At 52.3% G+C, this 16,494-nt stretch overlaps 3 protein-coding genes across 4 annotated transcripts in view; 1 reads left to right on the top strand and 2 right to left on the bottom strand.

The window, feature by feature from the left end:
* The window catches only part of PNPLA7 (patatin like domain 7, lysophospholipase), a 131,332-nt gene extending 126,202 nt beyond the window's left edge, over positions 1 to 5,130 (bottom strand). For both annotated transcript variants that reach the window (XM_084219657.1, XM_084219658.1), the window contains exons 1-5: positions 4,997 to 5,130; positions 4,301 to 4,335; positions 1,877 to 1,942; positions 1,093 to 1,180; positions 459 to 541 (exon numbers count right to left, since the gene is read on the bottom strand). In XM_084219657.1, coding sequence (XP_084075783.1) covers positions 459 to 541; positions 1,093 to 1,180; positions 1,877 to 1,942; positions 4,301 to 4,335; positions 4,997 to 5,015 — 291 coding nt within the window. In that variant the 5' untranslated portion in view covers positions 5,016 to 5,130. The remainder of the gene's footprint in view (positions 1 to 458; positions 542 to 1,092; positions 1,181 to 1,876; positions 1,943 to 4,300; positions 4,336 to 4,996) is intronic.
* Positions 5,131 to 5,297: 167 nt separating this feature from the next.
* MRPL41 (mitochondrial ribosomal protein L41) lies at positions 5,298 to 6,209 on the top strand. The gene has a single exon (XM_084219660.1). It carries the CDS (start codon positions 5,572 to 5,574, stop codon positions 5,977 to 5,979), a length of 408 nt encoding a protein of 135 aa, XP_084075786.1. The 5' UTR covers positions 5,298 to 5,571; the 3' UTR covers positions 5,980 to 6,209.
* An 876-nt stretch (positions 6,210 to 7,085) lies between these two features.
* Positions 7,086 to 15,752, bottom strand: DPH7 (diphthamide biosynthesis 7). Its single transcript, XM_084219659.1, has 9 exons — positions 15,593 to 15,752; positions 15,026 to 15,162; positions 14,508 to 14,595; positions 13,693 to 13,787; positions 11,976 to 12,142; positions 11,080 to 11,152; positions 10,223 to 10,288; positions 9,886 to 10,058; positions 7,086 to 8,966 (listed from the first exon to the last, which is right to left on the bottom strand). Exons 1-9 carry the CDS (start codon positions 15,728 to 15,730, stop codon positions 8,353 to 8,355), a joined length of 1,551 nt encoding a protein of 516 aa, XP_084075785.1. The 5' UTR covers positions 15,731 to 15,752; the 3' UTR covers positions 7,086 to 8,352.
* Positions 15,753 to 16,494: the final 742 nt, after the last annotated feature.

The following is a 16,494-nucleotide window of genomic DNA, read 5'->3' as shown; positions in this document are numbered from 1 at the left end:
AAAGAAGCTGTGGCTGCCCCTGGATCCCTGCAAGTGTCCCAGGCCAGGCTGGACAGGGCTTGGAACAACCTGGGATAGTGGGAGGTGTCCCTGCCCATGGCAGAGGGTGAAATGGGATGAGCTTTGAGGTTCTTTCCAACCCAAACCATTCTGGGATTCTGGGATATTTAAACAATCATTAACTCCCTACAGGAGTTAGATACTCATTGATTTATTGCTACCCTCATTGACTGCAAATATTTTTCAAAGAGGAGAGGTCTGGCCAGAAAGAGAAGCTGCTGCTGCTCCATCAGCAATGCAGTCAGTACTGCAGGAGTTCTGAAGCATCCACAACATCCCAGCGAGATTCACAGGTTGAAGGGCCTGGGCCAGGCTCAGCCAGTGAAGTGTTTCTAATTTTACCCCTCCCAAACTGGATTTTAGTCTTTCCTTCCCTCCCCTGGGCCAGGTGCCCTCACCTTCCTCATGATCTTCCTCCCGTAGAACATCACCTTGTCCCTCTTGCGAAACCTGTACTGAGGCACGTGGGGCTGAGGTTGTTCTGCAACAGAAGCAGCACATCAGAAACCACCTGGAGCAGCTGGGAGAACACCTGAGCACAGCCTGGGCACTTTGCTGCCTCCAGAACAGCTCCTGTGGGCAGGCTTGGGGATTTCAACCACCCTGGGATCCCTCATTGCCCAGCTCTGGCCAAGCCAGACCCAGGCAGGGCTGCCCTGGGGCTCCACCTCAGCCCAGAGGAGATAAAGGGCTCTCTGAACAGACAGGAGGCTTGGACAGTTTTCATCTCCTCAAGGAAACCTCTAATTCAGTCATTTCTCCATCTGTGACAGTGAAATCACAGTAGGGTTGAATTCCTCTGCAGAATTCCCAACTGCTCACACACCAAAGAAACAAAACCTGCAGGTCCTGCATGTGACACTTCTGGGCTCACACCTGGGGAAGGGAACCAGCACAAGTTCTCCATCCTTTAAAGCTGTTGTCCTGCAAGAACCACACCTCTACAGCAAACAACTACCACAGAAAATTACAAAAGACTCAAGATTGATGGAAAAAATTTGTTTAAAACTTACATGGTTATCAAGTACTTACTAGACTGCCTCACTCTTCTGTACACAACAAACACAACAACTGCTATAAGCAACAGTGCAACTGCAGCTCCAATTGCAATTCCAGTCAGCTGGAAGGGAAATTTAGGGAGAAAGAAGTTAATAATTTTCAACTTCAGAAGTTACTACATACTTTTTGAAGGGCTGAAGAACACTCAGCTCAGTGAGATGTCTAGAAGCCAAGCACGTTCATAAATACTTAAATTTTTAATTCAAACATCTCATATGCTAGAAGTTTAAACTGCAGCAGTGACCAGTCCTATGATCACATGGAAAATATTCCATGTTTTTCTCCCTAAAGATCTGGGAGCTGATCAACTCAATGCACATGGGGTGTATGAGGGCATGGAGGGACAGGACAAGGGGGAATGGCCTTGAGATGAAGGAGGGCAGGGCTGGATGGGATATTGGGAAATCTCTCCCTGGCAGGGTGGGCAGGCCCTGGCACAGGGTGCCCAGAGCAGCTGGGGCTGCCCCTGGATCCCTGGCAGTGCCCAAGGCCAGGCTGGACAGGGCTGGGAGCACCTGGGACAGTGGGAGGTGTCCCTGCCAGGGCAGGGGTGGCACTGGATGGGCTTTAGAGTCCCTTTCAGCCCAAACCAGCCCGTGATTCTAAATAACAGCAATTAATTCCTGCCTCATGCACAGTGGCAGCAAAGAAACACACACTGAGTTTGGTAGTGGCTTAGCAGAGCTCGTGGAGCTCAGGAGAAGCTGCTCTGGATGCAACCCCAACCCTCAAGCAGCTGACTGCAGCTCTACTTTACCATGGTGGTCTGGATCCTGTCCTCCACAAACTGCAGGATGGGGGTCCCACCTCCTGGCATCACAGCCTGGCACCAAAAGGAAGGGGAAATTAGTTTCCCACAGCTGGAGAAAAGCCCCCATGAAAACATCTCCACCAACTTGTTTGTGTTTTTCTTTGACTTATAACCCACTTTGCAAACAGAAACATTCAGTGGAAAGGGATCAGTAGGGGAGTTTTGTGTTGCTGTCAGCTCAGTGCATTCCTAAACAGGCCTAAACCAGGGTCAAACAGAGATGAACACTTTTTTAAATCATTCTATGTTATTCAGAACAACAAGGATGAGAATGGGATGCAAAGGAGACTGAGAAAACAAGTCACAAACCAACATATCAAACTCATCATAAAAAGCAAATGATGCACATGAGCTCAGGTGTGCTGTCCTGGGACCTGAGTCCACCAGTGTCACCCAGGAATAAAACCTGGCACCTAAAACAGCCTCACAAATGCCAACCCAAAACTTAAGAGAAAGGGGGGAAAGGTAAAACAATTCTTAGGAACAAGTGAATGCAACGTGAGAACAAGGACAAATACATCCCCCTCTAAGCCTTGAACCTTAAAAGCACTTGAATTAAGCACTACACACAGCTCAGGTCCCGTTCCTGCCCCTGGTTCCAGACCTGGATAAGAGCTGAACTCAGCTTTGCCACCCAGAGCAAAATGAAGTGCACACCAAGTCACCAAACTGGTCCCTCGAATGGAATTAATTCCAGTTTCACAGCACAAAGCAAACTCCTGCCAGACCAGTCACCTCACAAAGAACCCTGTGCTCCCTTTGCCTTCTCAAGTCACTTCAGCACTTTAATGTTTATCTTCCCAACAGGAGTCAAACTAACTCAGTCACTATTGTTATCAGACTATTACTCATGGGATTGCAGTGAAAAGTCACAAGGTTTTGAAAAAAATAAAAAGCTGAAGATGTGTCAGCAACAGGTAGAACACCTGGTGACACAGAGTTCCTGGTGGAAGTCTGTTCTGGTCACTTCATGCATTTATTTCCCCTTGACAGTGTCAGGGACACTGGGACATGGACAGTTCTGCTGGTCCCCAGGCCTGTATGATCTCAAATAACACCAAAAATAGGAATTGCCAACTGACACTCACATTGCTGCTGCAAGGGGAGAAACAAATCCACGGGGAAAAGAATAAAACACAAACATGCCCAGGCTGGGGCCTCAGTGTAGAAAAGCAAGAAGGGAAAGTTGAAATTCAGAGCTCCAAGAACCCCTGAGAGGTTCTTGGAAAGTTTTCACGAGTGACAGTGTGATACTCCCCTGCTCAGACTCAGGGGGGATCCTTCCCAGCCTCGACAATCCTTGTGGACAAGCAGAGGAAGCAAAGCAGCCAGGCTGAGCTGTGCAGACACCTGAGATGTGTCAGTGACTGCTGTGACAGCTCCTGGGACAGGAATGAGGTCACAGCCAAGTCACCAGGGCAGCTCCTCTCTGAGGAGGGCTGTGCTCAGCACCCCAACCCAAGGACCTCACCTCACCCAGCCCCAAGGAACCCCCAGACCCACAACACCTGTGGGACCACCCTGCAGGGCCCCCTCTCCATCTGAACATGAGCAGGCACCTGCCCAGAGCATGGACTGGCACAAAGAGCATTTCTCTGCCTCCTGATGTCCGAGTTTCCTTAAGAACTCGAGGCTGAACAGCAATCAGCACAAACATGCAGCCCCACAAGTGCAGCTCACACCCATCCAGGGTCCAGGCACCCAGCACTGCTGAGAGTCCAACCACTCCTCACTGCAGTCCAAGGCAAACACTGACACATTCCCCGGGCAGGCAGGGATGGGAAAGGCTTATCAGCCCTGAAAACAAGGACTTAAAATCGGGATTAGTCCAAACATAAGGCTTCCTCACAGCTCAGAGGCACCCCTGCCTTGTTTTGACTACAGAACCTGGATTTTCACAAAACATTGTTAACTGTGTACAAGTACATTGTGTGTGTTTTTTAGTTTGAGAACTATTTCCTCTCATGGGGTCTGTTTTTCACGTTAGGGAAAGCATCACGTGCCTTTTTGGTCTGTGAGTTTCACATTTGTGATTAAAAACAAATGCAAGAAGTGCAGTCTGCCAGAATTCTTCAACTTCTCCTTCTTCAGGATAAAAATGAAAGTATTTAAATCATAGCATTATTAAAACAGTTTAGAATATGGAGCAGAGCATGAATGGCTTGCAAGAAATAACACACACACACTGAAATGGGACCAATCCTCAAAAGTTTGAAAGGATAAAACTCCCAGCAGGAAAGGCTCTTTCAGAGTAAAAGCATCTAAAGGCATGGTCCCAACGCTATCAAATTAGGTACAGCTGCTTTCAGCTTCTGGAAACACTCACAGGGAAATAAATAAGTCCAAAAATAAGAGAAAAACATATTGTACCTGAAGGCTGGTGCTGTTGTCCCCTTCATCCATGTCTGGAGGAGCAGCAGGAGCAAAGACAAAAGCAAAGAGAAGACAGAATTAAGAGATGACCGCAGCTTCCGATGCAAACTCTTGAACAACACAAGAGGAACAACAACTTTTTAACTTTATCCTCCCTTTGTGCTGAGCAATAAAAGCCAGCAGTGAGGCGCTGGGGGACGGGACTTCTCCCGAACAACCTTCTCCACAGCACGGGAATTCAGGCAGAAGCTCCCGGGGAGCCTCTCCACACGGAGCGAGGCTGCGGGAGAGCTCCGTGCCCGGCGGCACAGCCGGACCCAGCCCTGCTCCTACGGAAAGCAAACACCGGGACGGCCCCGCGGGACGGGACAGCCCCGACCCGGCCCGGGGACAGCCCCGACCCTGCCCGGGCACGGACGGGCACCGACCGCGGGTCACCCTCATGGGCACCCCCGGCCGGACCCGGGTCACTCTCCCGGCCGGACCGGAGTCGCTCTCCCGGCCAGCCCCGGGTGCTGTCCCGTCCCCGTTCCGCCAGCCTAGAGCTCGGGACGCGGACTCCAAACGGGACAACAACAACTCCTCCCGCCGGGCCTGGGGCACCGGCACCGGCCGGGGGCACCGCGCGGCTGCACCAGCCCGCCAGGCCCGCGTCCCGCCGCCGCGCTGCAGCGATCCTCGGCACCCTCTCACCTGCTCCTTCCGCCGCCATCACCCCGGTGCCGGTCGCGGTGCCAGCTCCGGTCCCGGTGCCGGTCGCTGTCCTCGGCGCTCTCGGTGCCCGGGCCGGGGGCGAAGGGCGCCGACCGCACACCCCGCCCGCTGCCGCCAGGGGGCGCGGCTGCGCCAGGCCCCGCCCACGCCGCGGGCCGCTCGCTGCTGATTGGCGGGGAAAGCCCCTCCCGAGCCGTTCGGCGCGCGTGCCGCGCGGGAGGAGCATCGGCGCTGCGGATTGGCTGGAGTCACCCGGCCAATGGGAGCGGGCGGTGTTGGAGTGTGCGGAGGCGGGAGCTGCTCTGGGTCGTGAGGGGGACCCGGCCCCGGCGCGGTTCGGGGAGGTCCTGGTGCTCGCAGGGGCCGGTTCCGCCTCTGCGGGGCCCCCCGGGTGCTCTCCGGGACTTGCTCCGGCTTCGCTAACTCTTCGGTCCCCGCGGGGACCGGCCCGGTCTCTCAGAGCTCCCGGCTGCCCTCAGGGACCCGCCCGGCTCGCTGAGCCTCCGGTGCCCGCAGGGCCCGGCTCCGGCCCCGCTGAGCCCTCGGTGCCCGGCATGGGGCTGCTGACCCAGCTAGTCCGCGGGCTGGTGCGCGGCGCCGACCGCGTGTCGCCGTTCACCAGCAAGCGCGGCCCGCGGAGCCACAACAAGGGCCGCGGTGCCAAGAAGGTGGGCGTGCTCACCCGCAACAAGAAGTTTCTCCTCGTCAAGGAGATGGTGCCCGAGTTCGTCGTGCCCGATCTGACGGGCTTCAAGCTGCGGCCCTACGTGTCGTACCGCGCCGCCGAGGGATCCGAGCCGCCCATGACGGCCAAGCAGCTCTTCGACCAGCTGGTGGCTCCGCGCATCGAGAAGGACGTGAAGGACGGCACGTTCGACCCCAACAACCTGGAGAAGTACGGCTTCGAGCCCACGCAGGAGGGCAAGCTCTTCCAGCTCTTCCCCAAGAACTACGTGCGGTAGGGAGCGGGCGGTGATACCGCCGGCCAGCACGGGACAGGCTCCTTCGCTGAACATAAAAGCAAATCCTTCTGCCTTGTTCTTCTGTAACATCTGATTTAAATCCTGGTGAAATCTGCGGATTGATTTTCCATCCGTGGCTGGTCATCCTCTGGGAGATAGTTGGGCCTGGTGAGCAGAGCCCCCTCTGGGGTTCTGAGGATGAGGAGTCCATGACGTTTCTAATAAAAAGTACTGCAAAGTTTAAGAATTAAACTTTAAAAATTAAATTAAGACTGAAAGCGTTCACTTTGGGAGAAATGGAGCAAGATCAGTGGATGGTCTGTGAGCACCTATTCTGTAACAAGGGCTGCCGGCTGAGTCCTTACGGTGGGGTGGGGGTGTAAAACCCCCACATTTTTGGGGCTGGGCAGGGCTGTGATGGAGTGGGGTGCTGCACCCCCAGTGATGGAAAGATGAGCTGGCTCAGGGATCAGCCACAGTGGGGATGGGGAAGGCACAGCTTTCTAACTGAACTCCTCATTTTTCCCCTCCTGTGAAGCTGATCAGAACAAGTCACCCACAAGTGGCTGTTACTGGCTTGCTGCTGCTGTTGGCAGCCGTGGCCCTTCAGCCCTTCCCCTGGGAGACATACTGCCTTGGCAGGGCTGGAGAGCAGGAGATCCTGTGCCCTTTGCTGCCGATTCCAGCTTCCTCTTGACCACATCATTTGCCTCACACCCCGTGTGAAGGCAGATCATAACTGGCTCACCTCATTTCTCTGAGCAAAGCAAGGCCTGGCCTAAAGCCTAAACCAGGCTGGTCCCAGTGGGTGTCACCGCTGCAGCCTCGCTGCCCTGGGGCTGTTCCCTCTGCTCTCACATGGTAATAAAAGGCATTACAACCTTTAAAACAGATACAGGGACACACCCTCGGCTTTCCCAGGAAACTGGCTTGTCCACTCTGACTCCCAAAGAATATTCACCCCTTGGAGCCTGAGCTGTGCCAGGCCAGGGCAGGAGCTCCTCATAAGGACTATCAAGTCATTTTTAAAACTCAAAACAATCAAAAAAAAGATAAATCACTTATATTGGTTTTATTTTAGAAACATCCAAAAATAGCATGTTTTTTCTTTAGCAAAAGCTCTTGTTTTCATTACTAATATGAATCTTCATGTAACAGTACTCCAGAATGTTTGCTAAAATACACATTCACCCTTGAGAAGGGGGTTACAAAGCAGCAAAGTTCTCATCTGCTGCACCTCATTTAGTTGCAGCACTGTTACACAGAGACCTGTTGCTGGTGTTTCTTTCCCTCCAGACAACTCATTCTTTAGGACCCTCAAAGACAAACCATGCAAGCTAAAAGTTACTGATCTAGCTTAAGCTGGTTTTTTGTTTCTAGGAATAGAGAAATGTTCCAGAAAGAGTGTTTTGCTGATATTTCACAGTGAAAAAAAGAGAGCTAATGGAGCAACCATGAGAAATCCTGCAGCCATTCCTGGAGGTAGTTAGGGCAATGCTGTTTAGATTTTGGTATCTGTACTTATTTTAAATTTAAAAAGATGTCAAGAAACGCCACTTATACTTTTTGGAGGTTTTGATCTTAAAGCTGTTCACCTTTTAAAAACTGAGCTTGACTTTGGACCTACAGGTGGCTCTGTGGAGAGCAAAAAGAATGAGCTGAATACAGAGAGGCCATGGGGGTGGTTGAGTGGCACTAAAACATGGTGGGGTCACTACAGGATTTATCTGAACCAGGGTGTGCTCAGCTGAATGATAAAGGAATCTGCAGTCAGGTGATGCATAATGGAAAATGATGGAGAAGCACCAGGATCCTCACAAGGAGGATGCCACAGAACTTCCCATCACACAGACAGTCTGCACTTCCTTCTGAACCAGAACTTCTCTCTGTTAAACATCACTGTGAGCACACTGCACTGCATCTGGCCTGTCTGAGCTCCTCTCCCATCACACAGCCAAGCCTCTGCTCAGGGGCTTTTCTGAGACATTCAGGAAACCTTCTAATCACTGGGTCTGCACAGCAGCACAGCCAAGTCTGGTTTGTGAGGGAAGGAGGAGAACGGGCCTGACAGATCCATTGTGAAATGCAAACCAGCCTTGAAAGGATTCAGATCTGAGGTACAAAGCAGCAGCCTGTGAGAGGAACTGGGACATTAAGGGAAAAACTAAATAAACCTGTCTGGCCATAACCACAGGCCTCTAAGCAAAGGCTTCCCTCTGTGCTGAAAATAAAACATCAGGAATCCCATCAGTGTTGGCCTTGAAGGACTCCCAAGCTCAGCAGTAAGATGGGAAAGCCCAGCAGAAGTTAGGGCATTAAGTTCAGCTGTCACTCTCAGTTCAGGAGTTTTCCTCCCTCTTCCATTGGGACTGGTCAATGCAAACTTTCAGCTGTTCCTTTGGATGGAGATCTAGGACTTGGCACATCTGGAGGGGTCACCAGGCTCATCTCCCACTTCCAGACATGGAGGATGTTGTCATAGAAAGAACAAGTGGCCACAATGCTGATTTCTTTGGGGCTGTCTGGAGACCTGGCTGAGTCACTGCCTCTGTCCAGGCCAATTCCATTGGGTCTCTTGGCTCCTGAGTCAGAGCTGCTGGCTGACCCCGGATCTGCCCCTTGGGCAGCCAAATCTAAACCTCCCTTTAAACCAGAGCCCCTGAGCAGTCCAGGATCCCCAGCCAGCTTTGGCCCTGCCCCTGCTGTGAGTGCCACAGCAGGGCTTTCACTCTCCTCATCCAGGATTACATCAAAAGTAGCTGTAGGAGACTCATAAATTATCTTCAGGTTCTGGACCTGCAAATTCAGCCTCTGGTCTCCTTGCCCTGATGCTCCCACGAGCTCCTCCGAAGGCTGGCATGCAGCAGCAAGGTCCTGGCTGGCAGGAAAGGAATCCCTTGGACACAGCCTTGACCAGTCAGCCCCATAGGCCAAGGAATTGTGCAGGACATAGGATGACAGGATGGTACATTCCTCTGTGTTTTCCGCTTTAAAAAAGAAAAAAAAAAAAGATAAATTACTTAGAAATCAAGTTGTGGGCTGTGGCAGAGTGCTCAGCAGCCATTCCAGCACTGGCTGTGTCTCATGGGAAGAGTTCTCTGGTTATTCCCTTCTTCATCACTGAGTGAAGCATTCCAGGAGGAATGAGCTACTGACCATTTTTTAGCCACCTCTCAATGGCCTTGATTCCTCCTGGGTCAGTAGCAGAGAAGAAGAGGGTTTAACATGAGATTAAAGTGCATCAGTATTCAAAGTGCCTACAAAGGCTCAAGACAGACAAGACTGATCACACCACAACCTCCACTGAGCCATGAACACACCTGGGGGACTGCCAGATGTTCTTCCTGTCAGCTTTCAGCATTTGACTCTCACAGTGAGTTCCTTCCTTCCCCACACAGCAGAAATGCCATCCTCATTTCCTAGGCTGTTGATCTGCCCAAGGTCTGGAGATCCCAGGAACCCAACCATCCTCTGACAGACTACATTTGTAATGTGAATGCAAAGGGCTTTTCCACCATGGAAGTACCTTGTGATTCACATGAAGGGCTTTTTCATGTTATTCTGGATTAAGCAGGCTGCAAAGCACTTCCTTCCTGAGGCAATAACTGATTCCCCAGCAGGTCAGTGACTCCTGCTAGCAGGAAATCACCACCTGACAGTCAGAAGCACCCCTCTGAACCACCACAATGCACACAAACCAGCAAAAGGGCCTTGGCACAACCAAGCAGGCCAAGAGAGTGCCCAGATGTGGAAAAGCTGGAAGTTAGCTCAAACAGGAACAGAAGCCTATGGCTATTAACACCATCTCAATCCTTCCAGCAGAAGCTGGAGCTCCCCATGAACCTGGAGGCAGCGAAGGAGCGCAGCAGAGCAGCCCTGGAGCACCTCTGCTCCCTGGACACTCACCCAGGCTCCCACGGCAGTCCAGGATCTTGAAGCCACTCTGCATGCAGGCTGCCAAGAGCACGAAGTCACACGTGGGGTGCCACTTCAGCCTCCACACCCCACCTTCCACGTGGGTGTCAGCCAGAGGCTGCCTCATGTTCCTGGTGTCCCACAGCAGCACATGCTCATCGTAGCTGGGGACACAACACAAACAGGCAGAAAAGCACAGACAGGTCAGGGCACAGAGGAAAGGTAGGAAAGACCACATGCTCTGCACCACATGGAATTTCGGCAGCAGCACGTTCAGGTAACAGAAGAGGTTGGGCACACCAGGGGAGAGCCCACGGAAGGGACTCACCTGCCTGTGGCCAGGAGATTCTCCCGGTGGGGACTGCACTGAATGCTGCACACACCCATGGAATGTCTGCAGAGGGAAGAGACAGCAATTTGAGAAGAGCTTCTTCCTTGAATTTAAAGGATTTTCAGTCCACATTATTTCATCCAGGTGTCTCAGGAGAGGTAAGCTCAAAATTTCAGTCCAGTGACCTACCCAAGCAGAGTTTCATCTACACAGTCCAACAGCCTTCCCAGGGACAAAACTCCTATTCACACCATCTCTCAGCACAAGTATTTTCTAGTAATATTTATCCCATAAATTGCTGCTCAAAGGCCCTAAGAATTCCAGCAGAACAACTCCATTCCCAAAAGACTTTACTCCCAAAATTAGTATTTCCGTAGCCATGGTCCCCAGTGTAATTTAAGTTTACATATAGAATTCTACTGGAGAGCTATGTATATTGTTTTAACCATTTTTTAAAATTAGATAGAAAAGAGATCACTTCAAATAACTGAACAGTGGAGAAAAAAATATTTTCTAAAAACCATTCCATAATAATATATCCAAATTTAACACACACCAAAATTGCCAAAATAAAAGTGTAAATCAGGATCCTTTTTTAGAAAGGAACTACCACCTTCTTCACATGTGGAAGTCAGCACTCGGTTTATTGTGTTAAAGGACATAGAGAAGAAAGTTTCAACCTGAAGTTGTTCTGATGAAAAAACCTAATAGATGCCTCCATTTCCCAAGGGAGGCAGAACCAGGATCCACTATCACTGCACATGTCTGAATTCAGTGGCTTGGGCAGGGGCAGGGCAGCAGCGAGTGTTCCCACCCCACTGCTGGAGGGCTGGGCATGGACCGGTCTCACTCACCTCCTGCTGGTGAAGACTGGAGCCTCCGGACTGCACCTGGTGTCCCAGCCCTTGAGCAGGCTGTCATCCCCTCCTGCCCAGGAACAAAACACTGTGACCCTCAGCACCAGCCTGAGCATGGGGCAAAGCAGTGCCAAGAGTCTGCAGCTCCTCCCGAGGGGCAGCTCCCATCTCTGCTCTGGGACAGGGACAGGAGCCAGGGCACGGCTGGGGCTGGGCCAGGGCAGCTCAGGCTGGAGCTCAGGGAAAGGTTCTTCCCCCAGGGGGTGCTGGCACTGCCCAGGCTGCCCAGGGAATGGGCACGGCCCCGAGGCTGCCAGAGCTCCAGGAGCCTTTGGACAGCGCTGCCAGGGATGCCCAGGGTGGGGTTGCTGGGGGTCTGGGCAGGGACGGGGATTGGACTGATGATCCTGGTGGTCCCTTCCTTCTCAGGGCAGTCTGTTACACAGAGCTGATGCTTTCCAGCTCTGGGATCTCACAGAATTTAACAGACACACCAAAAATCACATTAGGCTCCCAATACTCATCACCACCGAAAACACAAGTGGTATCAATATGGTGGTACCCTCCTCTTTGGTAAGAAAAATAATTAGAAGTCATAAAGACTGGACTCAAACAGCTCTCTGGCTCTTAGCATACTGCAGGAGAATATAATCTTTTTTGCCAACAGTCACCCAAGGTAAAGTTTTTAGGGTACAGCTTCTCCTAATTAACTCCAACACCTTTCCACCATCAAGAAAAGAAGCCTTTTTCCCCCTAATCAGAGGACCCAGCTCTTTCAAGAGGTGATGCAAGCAGCTTACCCCGCCCTGGAAAGTAAAAACCCAAGGAACACATCCCCACACAAGGGGCCCCCTCCCCAACAGCCCCCAAGGAGATCCCCAGCCCATACAGACCTGAATACACAATATCAATGTCCCAGTAATTAAAAGCAGCAATCCAGGCCTCAAATTTGTGAGCTTCCCACTGGTTCAGGACGTGCACAGAAGGAGCAGATTCATCTATGGAGAAAAGATTCAGCTTCCCCTCTGAATCACTGCTGATCACTCTTAAAGGACATCCACTACAGCAGGGTAGACAAAAAACATTGGGAATTACTGCAACAATCAAATATTCTATTCAAACAAACACTGGCAGAGAGTGGCAGCATGGTGGCAGGAATGACACATTCATACAATTCTTTCCAGCTTCATCTTAAAATCAGCCCCAGTGGCTGCCACCCCCTGCTCTCAGAGGGAGCAACCACTCACTCCCATGTCAGGGAAGGAACCACTACTGGCTCTCCTCTTTCTCAGAGATGCAAAACTTGACTTCTTACATGCTTCACATTACATCAATAAACAAATTCCATGTGAAGAGGGTTCTTTTTTTTTTTTCTTCAAGTCAGACAGACAATGCCCTTTCAGAGCCTCTTCCCTCTTCTGGAGTACAAAGATATGTTTTATTTCCTTGCTATCACTGAAACCCAAAGCACTGGCTGATCCTGACCTTCCCTGCTCTCTTCCTGTGCCACAGTACAGTTACAGTTTCTAGACACAATGACCTTGGAGCACTGGCAAATGTTTTTCAATTCCCAGTGCTCAGATTTTCTGGCATTCCCTGACATGAAGTGGGTCCCTTCTGTTTGGTCACCTGCACCTGCAGGCACTGCATTGGGGGCCTGGGGCTTCTTTCCAGTTCTGCATCAAATGATTAAACCACACTGAATCTCCCAAATTCCCACATAAGATACAGGGCCACCCACTTCCTGCAGAGATGTGAACAATGTACATTTGGCTTCTAGGAGAAGTTAATGGTCTCTCAAGTGACAACAATGACAGGTTTAAAAAGGCATTTCATCATGGCAACAATCATGTATCATGAAGGACAGAGACAAAAAGGAGGAATGTAAGAAGGAAGTCTAACTGGCAATTCTACTTACTCATTAACACATTAGCACACACAGAAATGGCTCTAATTAGCAAATTTGCCCTACTGCATTAAGCAGTAATTGCCTGATCCCCCTGGTTTCCAGCCTCACACCAAAGGCACCACTCTTCATCTGCACCTACAGAACACATTAACACCCCCTTCCTTCATGGTACAGCTAATTCTGCTTATTTCACACAGCAATGCCATTTCTGAAATCTCATGTATGAATGGTTGAGAGAAGGAGGAGCCACTTTCAAACCAACTCTCTCCTGTTTCTCACTAACCCAAGATTAAACTTCCTACATGTGCTATTATTAGTAGTTCTTAAGGAGAATTTCAGAGTAAAATTTCAGCTGTTCTAAGAGCAGAGTTGGTACCAGCAGCTCCATTTGCATCCCGTTCTGGTCTTTCCTTTTAACAAAGGCAGCAGAAGACACATCCCTGGCTCACCTGCTGCCATTCCCCAGAGCACAACCTCCCATTTGTTGTTGGTTTAGTCTCTGCTCCTGTTCCAGTGGCCAGTGTTTGTGTTCCTGTTAGCTTTGCTCTGGAAAGAGCTACTTCTAGAGCAGGGCCAGGGAGCCAGCTGGGATCAAGAAAGTCAAAACCACTAAAGACTGCTTCATCCAAGCCCTCAACTTCTCCTGAAGGTTGTCCCACACACCCTGGCCTCCAGCCCCAGCCTCCATCTCCCATCCTCACCATTGCTCTCGTGCAGTGGACCAGTCCAAGGACAAGGCCAGGCGCTGTGCCCCGAGATCCACCCTGAAGCGTGGCTCCAACATGCAGCTGTTCTTCTACTGGAAACAAAAGGAGTGGATTAAGGCTGGGAAGACAGCAAGCTCATAATGATAGGTGCACTGCTTCCCACAGCAGGCTGTCCAGAGACTGATGAGCACATGAGGGTCCCACACTAAAGAAGCAATGAAATGTGCCACAGCACTGAACAATCATCCAGTGCTGGCTGAGGGGCAAACGTGCACACACAGGATCCCACCCTTCTGCTGCTCATCTCCCACAAACCTCCCTTAAACTCTGCTGCTTCCCAGGGAGCAATGAAGTGCAGCAGAAGTGATGACCTGACTGCTGAATTCCCTACAGACTGGCCTCTGCTTTCTTCGCTCTTTGAGAGTGGCTCTGATCACCCTCTTCTCTCACCACCAAAAGAAACCCCACTCCAAAAATCCTCCCTGATTTTACCAGCTTTGCACTTCCTGATGTTTCCTAGTTAGGCCATACTTGTTTCCAGGGTTTGCTTCTTCCCTCCTCCTCCCTCTCCTCCCTGACTCTGCAGATGGGTAGAGCCCAGCCCAACGCTCTGGCACCATGAACAAGTTCACAGAATTTATGACAAACATTATCAGAGGGCAAAAGAAGTCTTTAAAAAGCTAAGCATGCTGAGAAAGCCATGGAAACCAGCTTTCCTGCAAGCCTATACACACTACCAGTAAATGCAGAGATGTAGCAAACGTGGCTTAAAACAAGCTTCAGCAGCAGCAGGCACTACATCCACCCACCTCACTTCCAGTCAGGTGGAAAAATTCCACAGCACCTGTGGAGTTTGCGATGCCAACCATGGGATGTTCTGCAACAGGAATGTGGCACCTAAAAGATCAAGTTAAACAAGTCTCCAATGTCCATCTTTCTTGTATTTTAGAAATAGAGCAAAACCATAACTTTCATTCCAACATGAACAAGGAGAAGGTATGTGACTAAAAAAATCTCACAGTAAGAAAATCTAAGACTCCTCAAGTTCCCACACACCTGTAAGGAGGGGATTCTGTACAAGGGAAATCTACTATATGTTAATATATAAAGAAATGAGATACAAAGTCATGACCAGTCAAGTGAGCAGAAAGTATAAAACAGAAACAAAGCAGTCTTTGCTCATTGGAACAAACTGGAAAGTATTTCCCTCCAAGAAGTCAGGAACTGTTCCATTAGTAACTATTGCTGTTGCTGCCATGCCAAAAAAGGATGCCGGGAGGAGCAGAGTGTGCTGCTGTGGCAGCGAGCCTGGCCGGGCCAGAGTTACCATTTGATGTCCAGGATGGCGGCCGTGTCGATGCGCTGGATCTCGGTCAGAGGGATGTAGGGCTGCTCCTCGTTGTAGTGGTACAGGTAGAGCCGCCCCGTCCGGTCACAGGCCCCACTGCTCCCCCGGGAATCGCTCTGTGGCAAACACGGGAAAGAAAAGGACAAGCTCAGCCGCGCTCCTGCCTCCTGGAGATCCTGCTGGGAGCGAGGAGCAGGGCTGAGGCTCCCACTTGCTCAGTCCCAGCCTTGAGGGATGAAAGCCCCCATCGGGGCCAGCCACGCTCACCGGAGGGGCCGCTCTGCCCCTCCTCGAGCCGCCCCAGCCGGGACAAGGCACGGCCCCACCGTGGGGACCGGCAGGACCGGGGATGGGGATGCGGCTCGCCGCGGAGCGGGGCCAGGCGGGGACGGGGGCTCGCCCTGCTCCGGTGTCGGCCAGGGATGGGGCCGGGGCTCTCCCCGGAGCGGTACCGAGCAGAGACGGGGACGGGAGTTCGCCCTGGAACGGTGCCGGGCGGGGAGCGGGGATGGGACGCGGGCTCGCCCCGAGCGGGGCCGGGCTCACCTGGTCGGGCGGGCGCAGGTGGTAGGTGCCGCAGGCCAGGATGCTGTGCCAGCCCTCCACCGGGCACCACTCCACCGCGTCCGCGCTGAACTCCGTGTCCACCACCTGCAGCGTGCGCGTCCTGCACGGCGCGGCCATCGCGGGCCGGGCCCTGCTGCGCCGCCGGGGCGGCTCCCAGGAGGCTGCGGGGAGGCGGCGCCGCCGCCCGTCTGCTTCCCGGTCAGGGCGGGCCCGGGGCGGAGCTGCCCCCGCCGAGCCGCCCCTTCCCCGGCCGGGCTGGCCACACGCGGGGCTCTCTTCGCCTGTCCGAGCTCCCGCCCGATGTGCCCTTGCCGAGGGAAGGGACTGCGGCTCCAGCGCCCTCCGGGGAGGGAGCCGTGCCCTGAAGCCGGCAGCCGCTCACGAGAGAAATCCGGGATCAGCCTTTCCTCGCCATCCTCCCAGCGCCTCCCTTAGAGACCCTCCCCAGCCCGGCCCTTCCCGAGGACACACGGGCCGGTACCGCCGTTCGTGCGCAGAAGCTGTTCCGGACCTCGGGGCGCTCCTGGGTGCTGCCCTGAGCCTCTCCTCTCCCCTCAGCCCTTTCCCCGTCGCAGGGCGGCTCCTGCCCCTCGGGATGCGCCCCGCAGCCGCTCCACGGCGGTGCCGCTCCCTGCGCTGCCCTGGAGCCTGCGCTGCCGCTGCTCCCTGGCGGAAATCCTGCAGACCCAAAGGTCTCCTTTGCCGAGTGAAATCAGCCCAAGCCGGGCCGTTTGCTGCTTTCCCATAACCAACCCTACATTTATTGACACTGAATTTCATCTCCCACTCTCTCATAACAACTTTCTGCAATTCACTCAGCCTTTATTATCATTACACTGAATAATATCATCAGTGGATGTTGTCAGTTTCATTATATGTTA

The sequence above is a fragment of the Fringilla coelebs genome, assembly GCF_963513975.1.
Source record: "Fringilla coelebs genome assembly, chromosome: 21".
NCBI classification, from domain to species: domain Eukaryota; kingdom Metazoa; phylum Chordata; class Aves; order Passeriformes; family Fringillidae; genus Fringilla; species Fringilla coelebs.
This window is presented reverse-complemented; position numbering and strand designations above follow the sequence as displayed.

Bases quoted from the DNA above. Each gene is read 5' to 3' on its own strand.
- MRPL41 (XM_084219660.1), top strand. From the start codon at position 5,572: ATGGGGCTGCTGACCCAGCTAGTCCGCGGGCTGGTGCGCGGCGCCGAC.
- DPH7 (XM_084219659.1), bottom strand. From the start codon at position 15,730: ATGGCCGCGCCGTGCAGGACGCGCACGCTGCAGGTGGTGGACACGGAG. The intron at 13,788-14,507 runs GTGGGTGGATGT...TGTTTCCAGTAG, and splicing joins TCCACCTGACTGGAAGTGAG to AAGAACAGCTGCATGTTGGA. The intron at 8,967-9,885 runs GTGAGTGTCCAG...TCTTTTTTAAAG, and splicing joins GGACTGCCGTGGGAGCCTGG to CGGAAAACACAGAGGAATGT.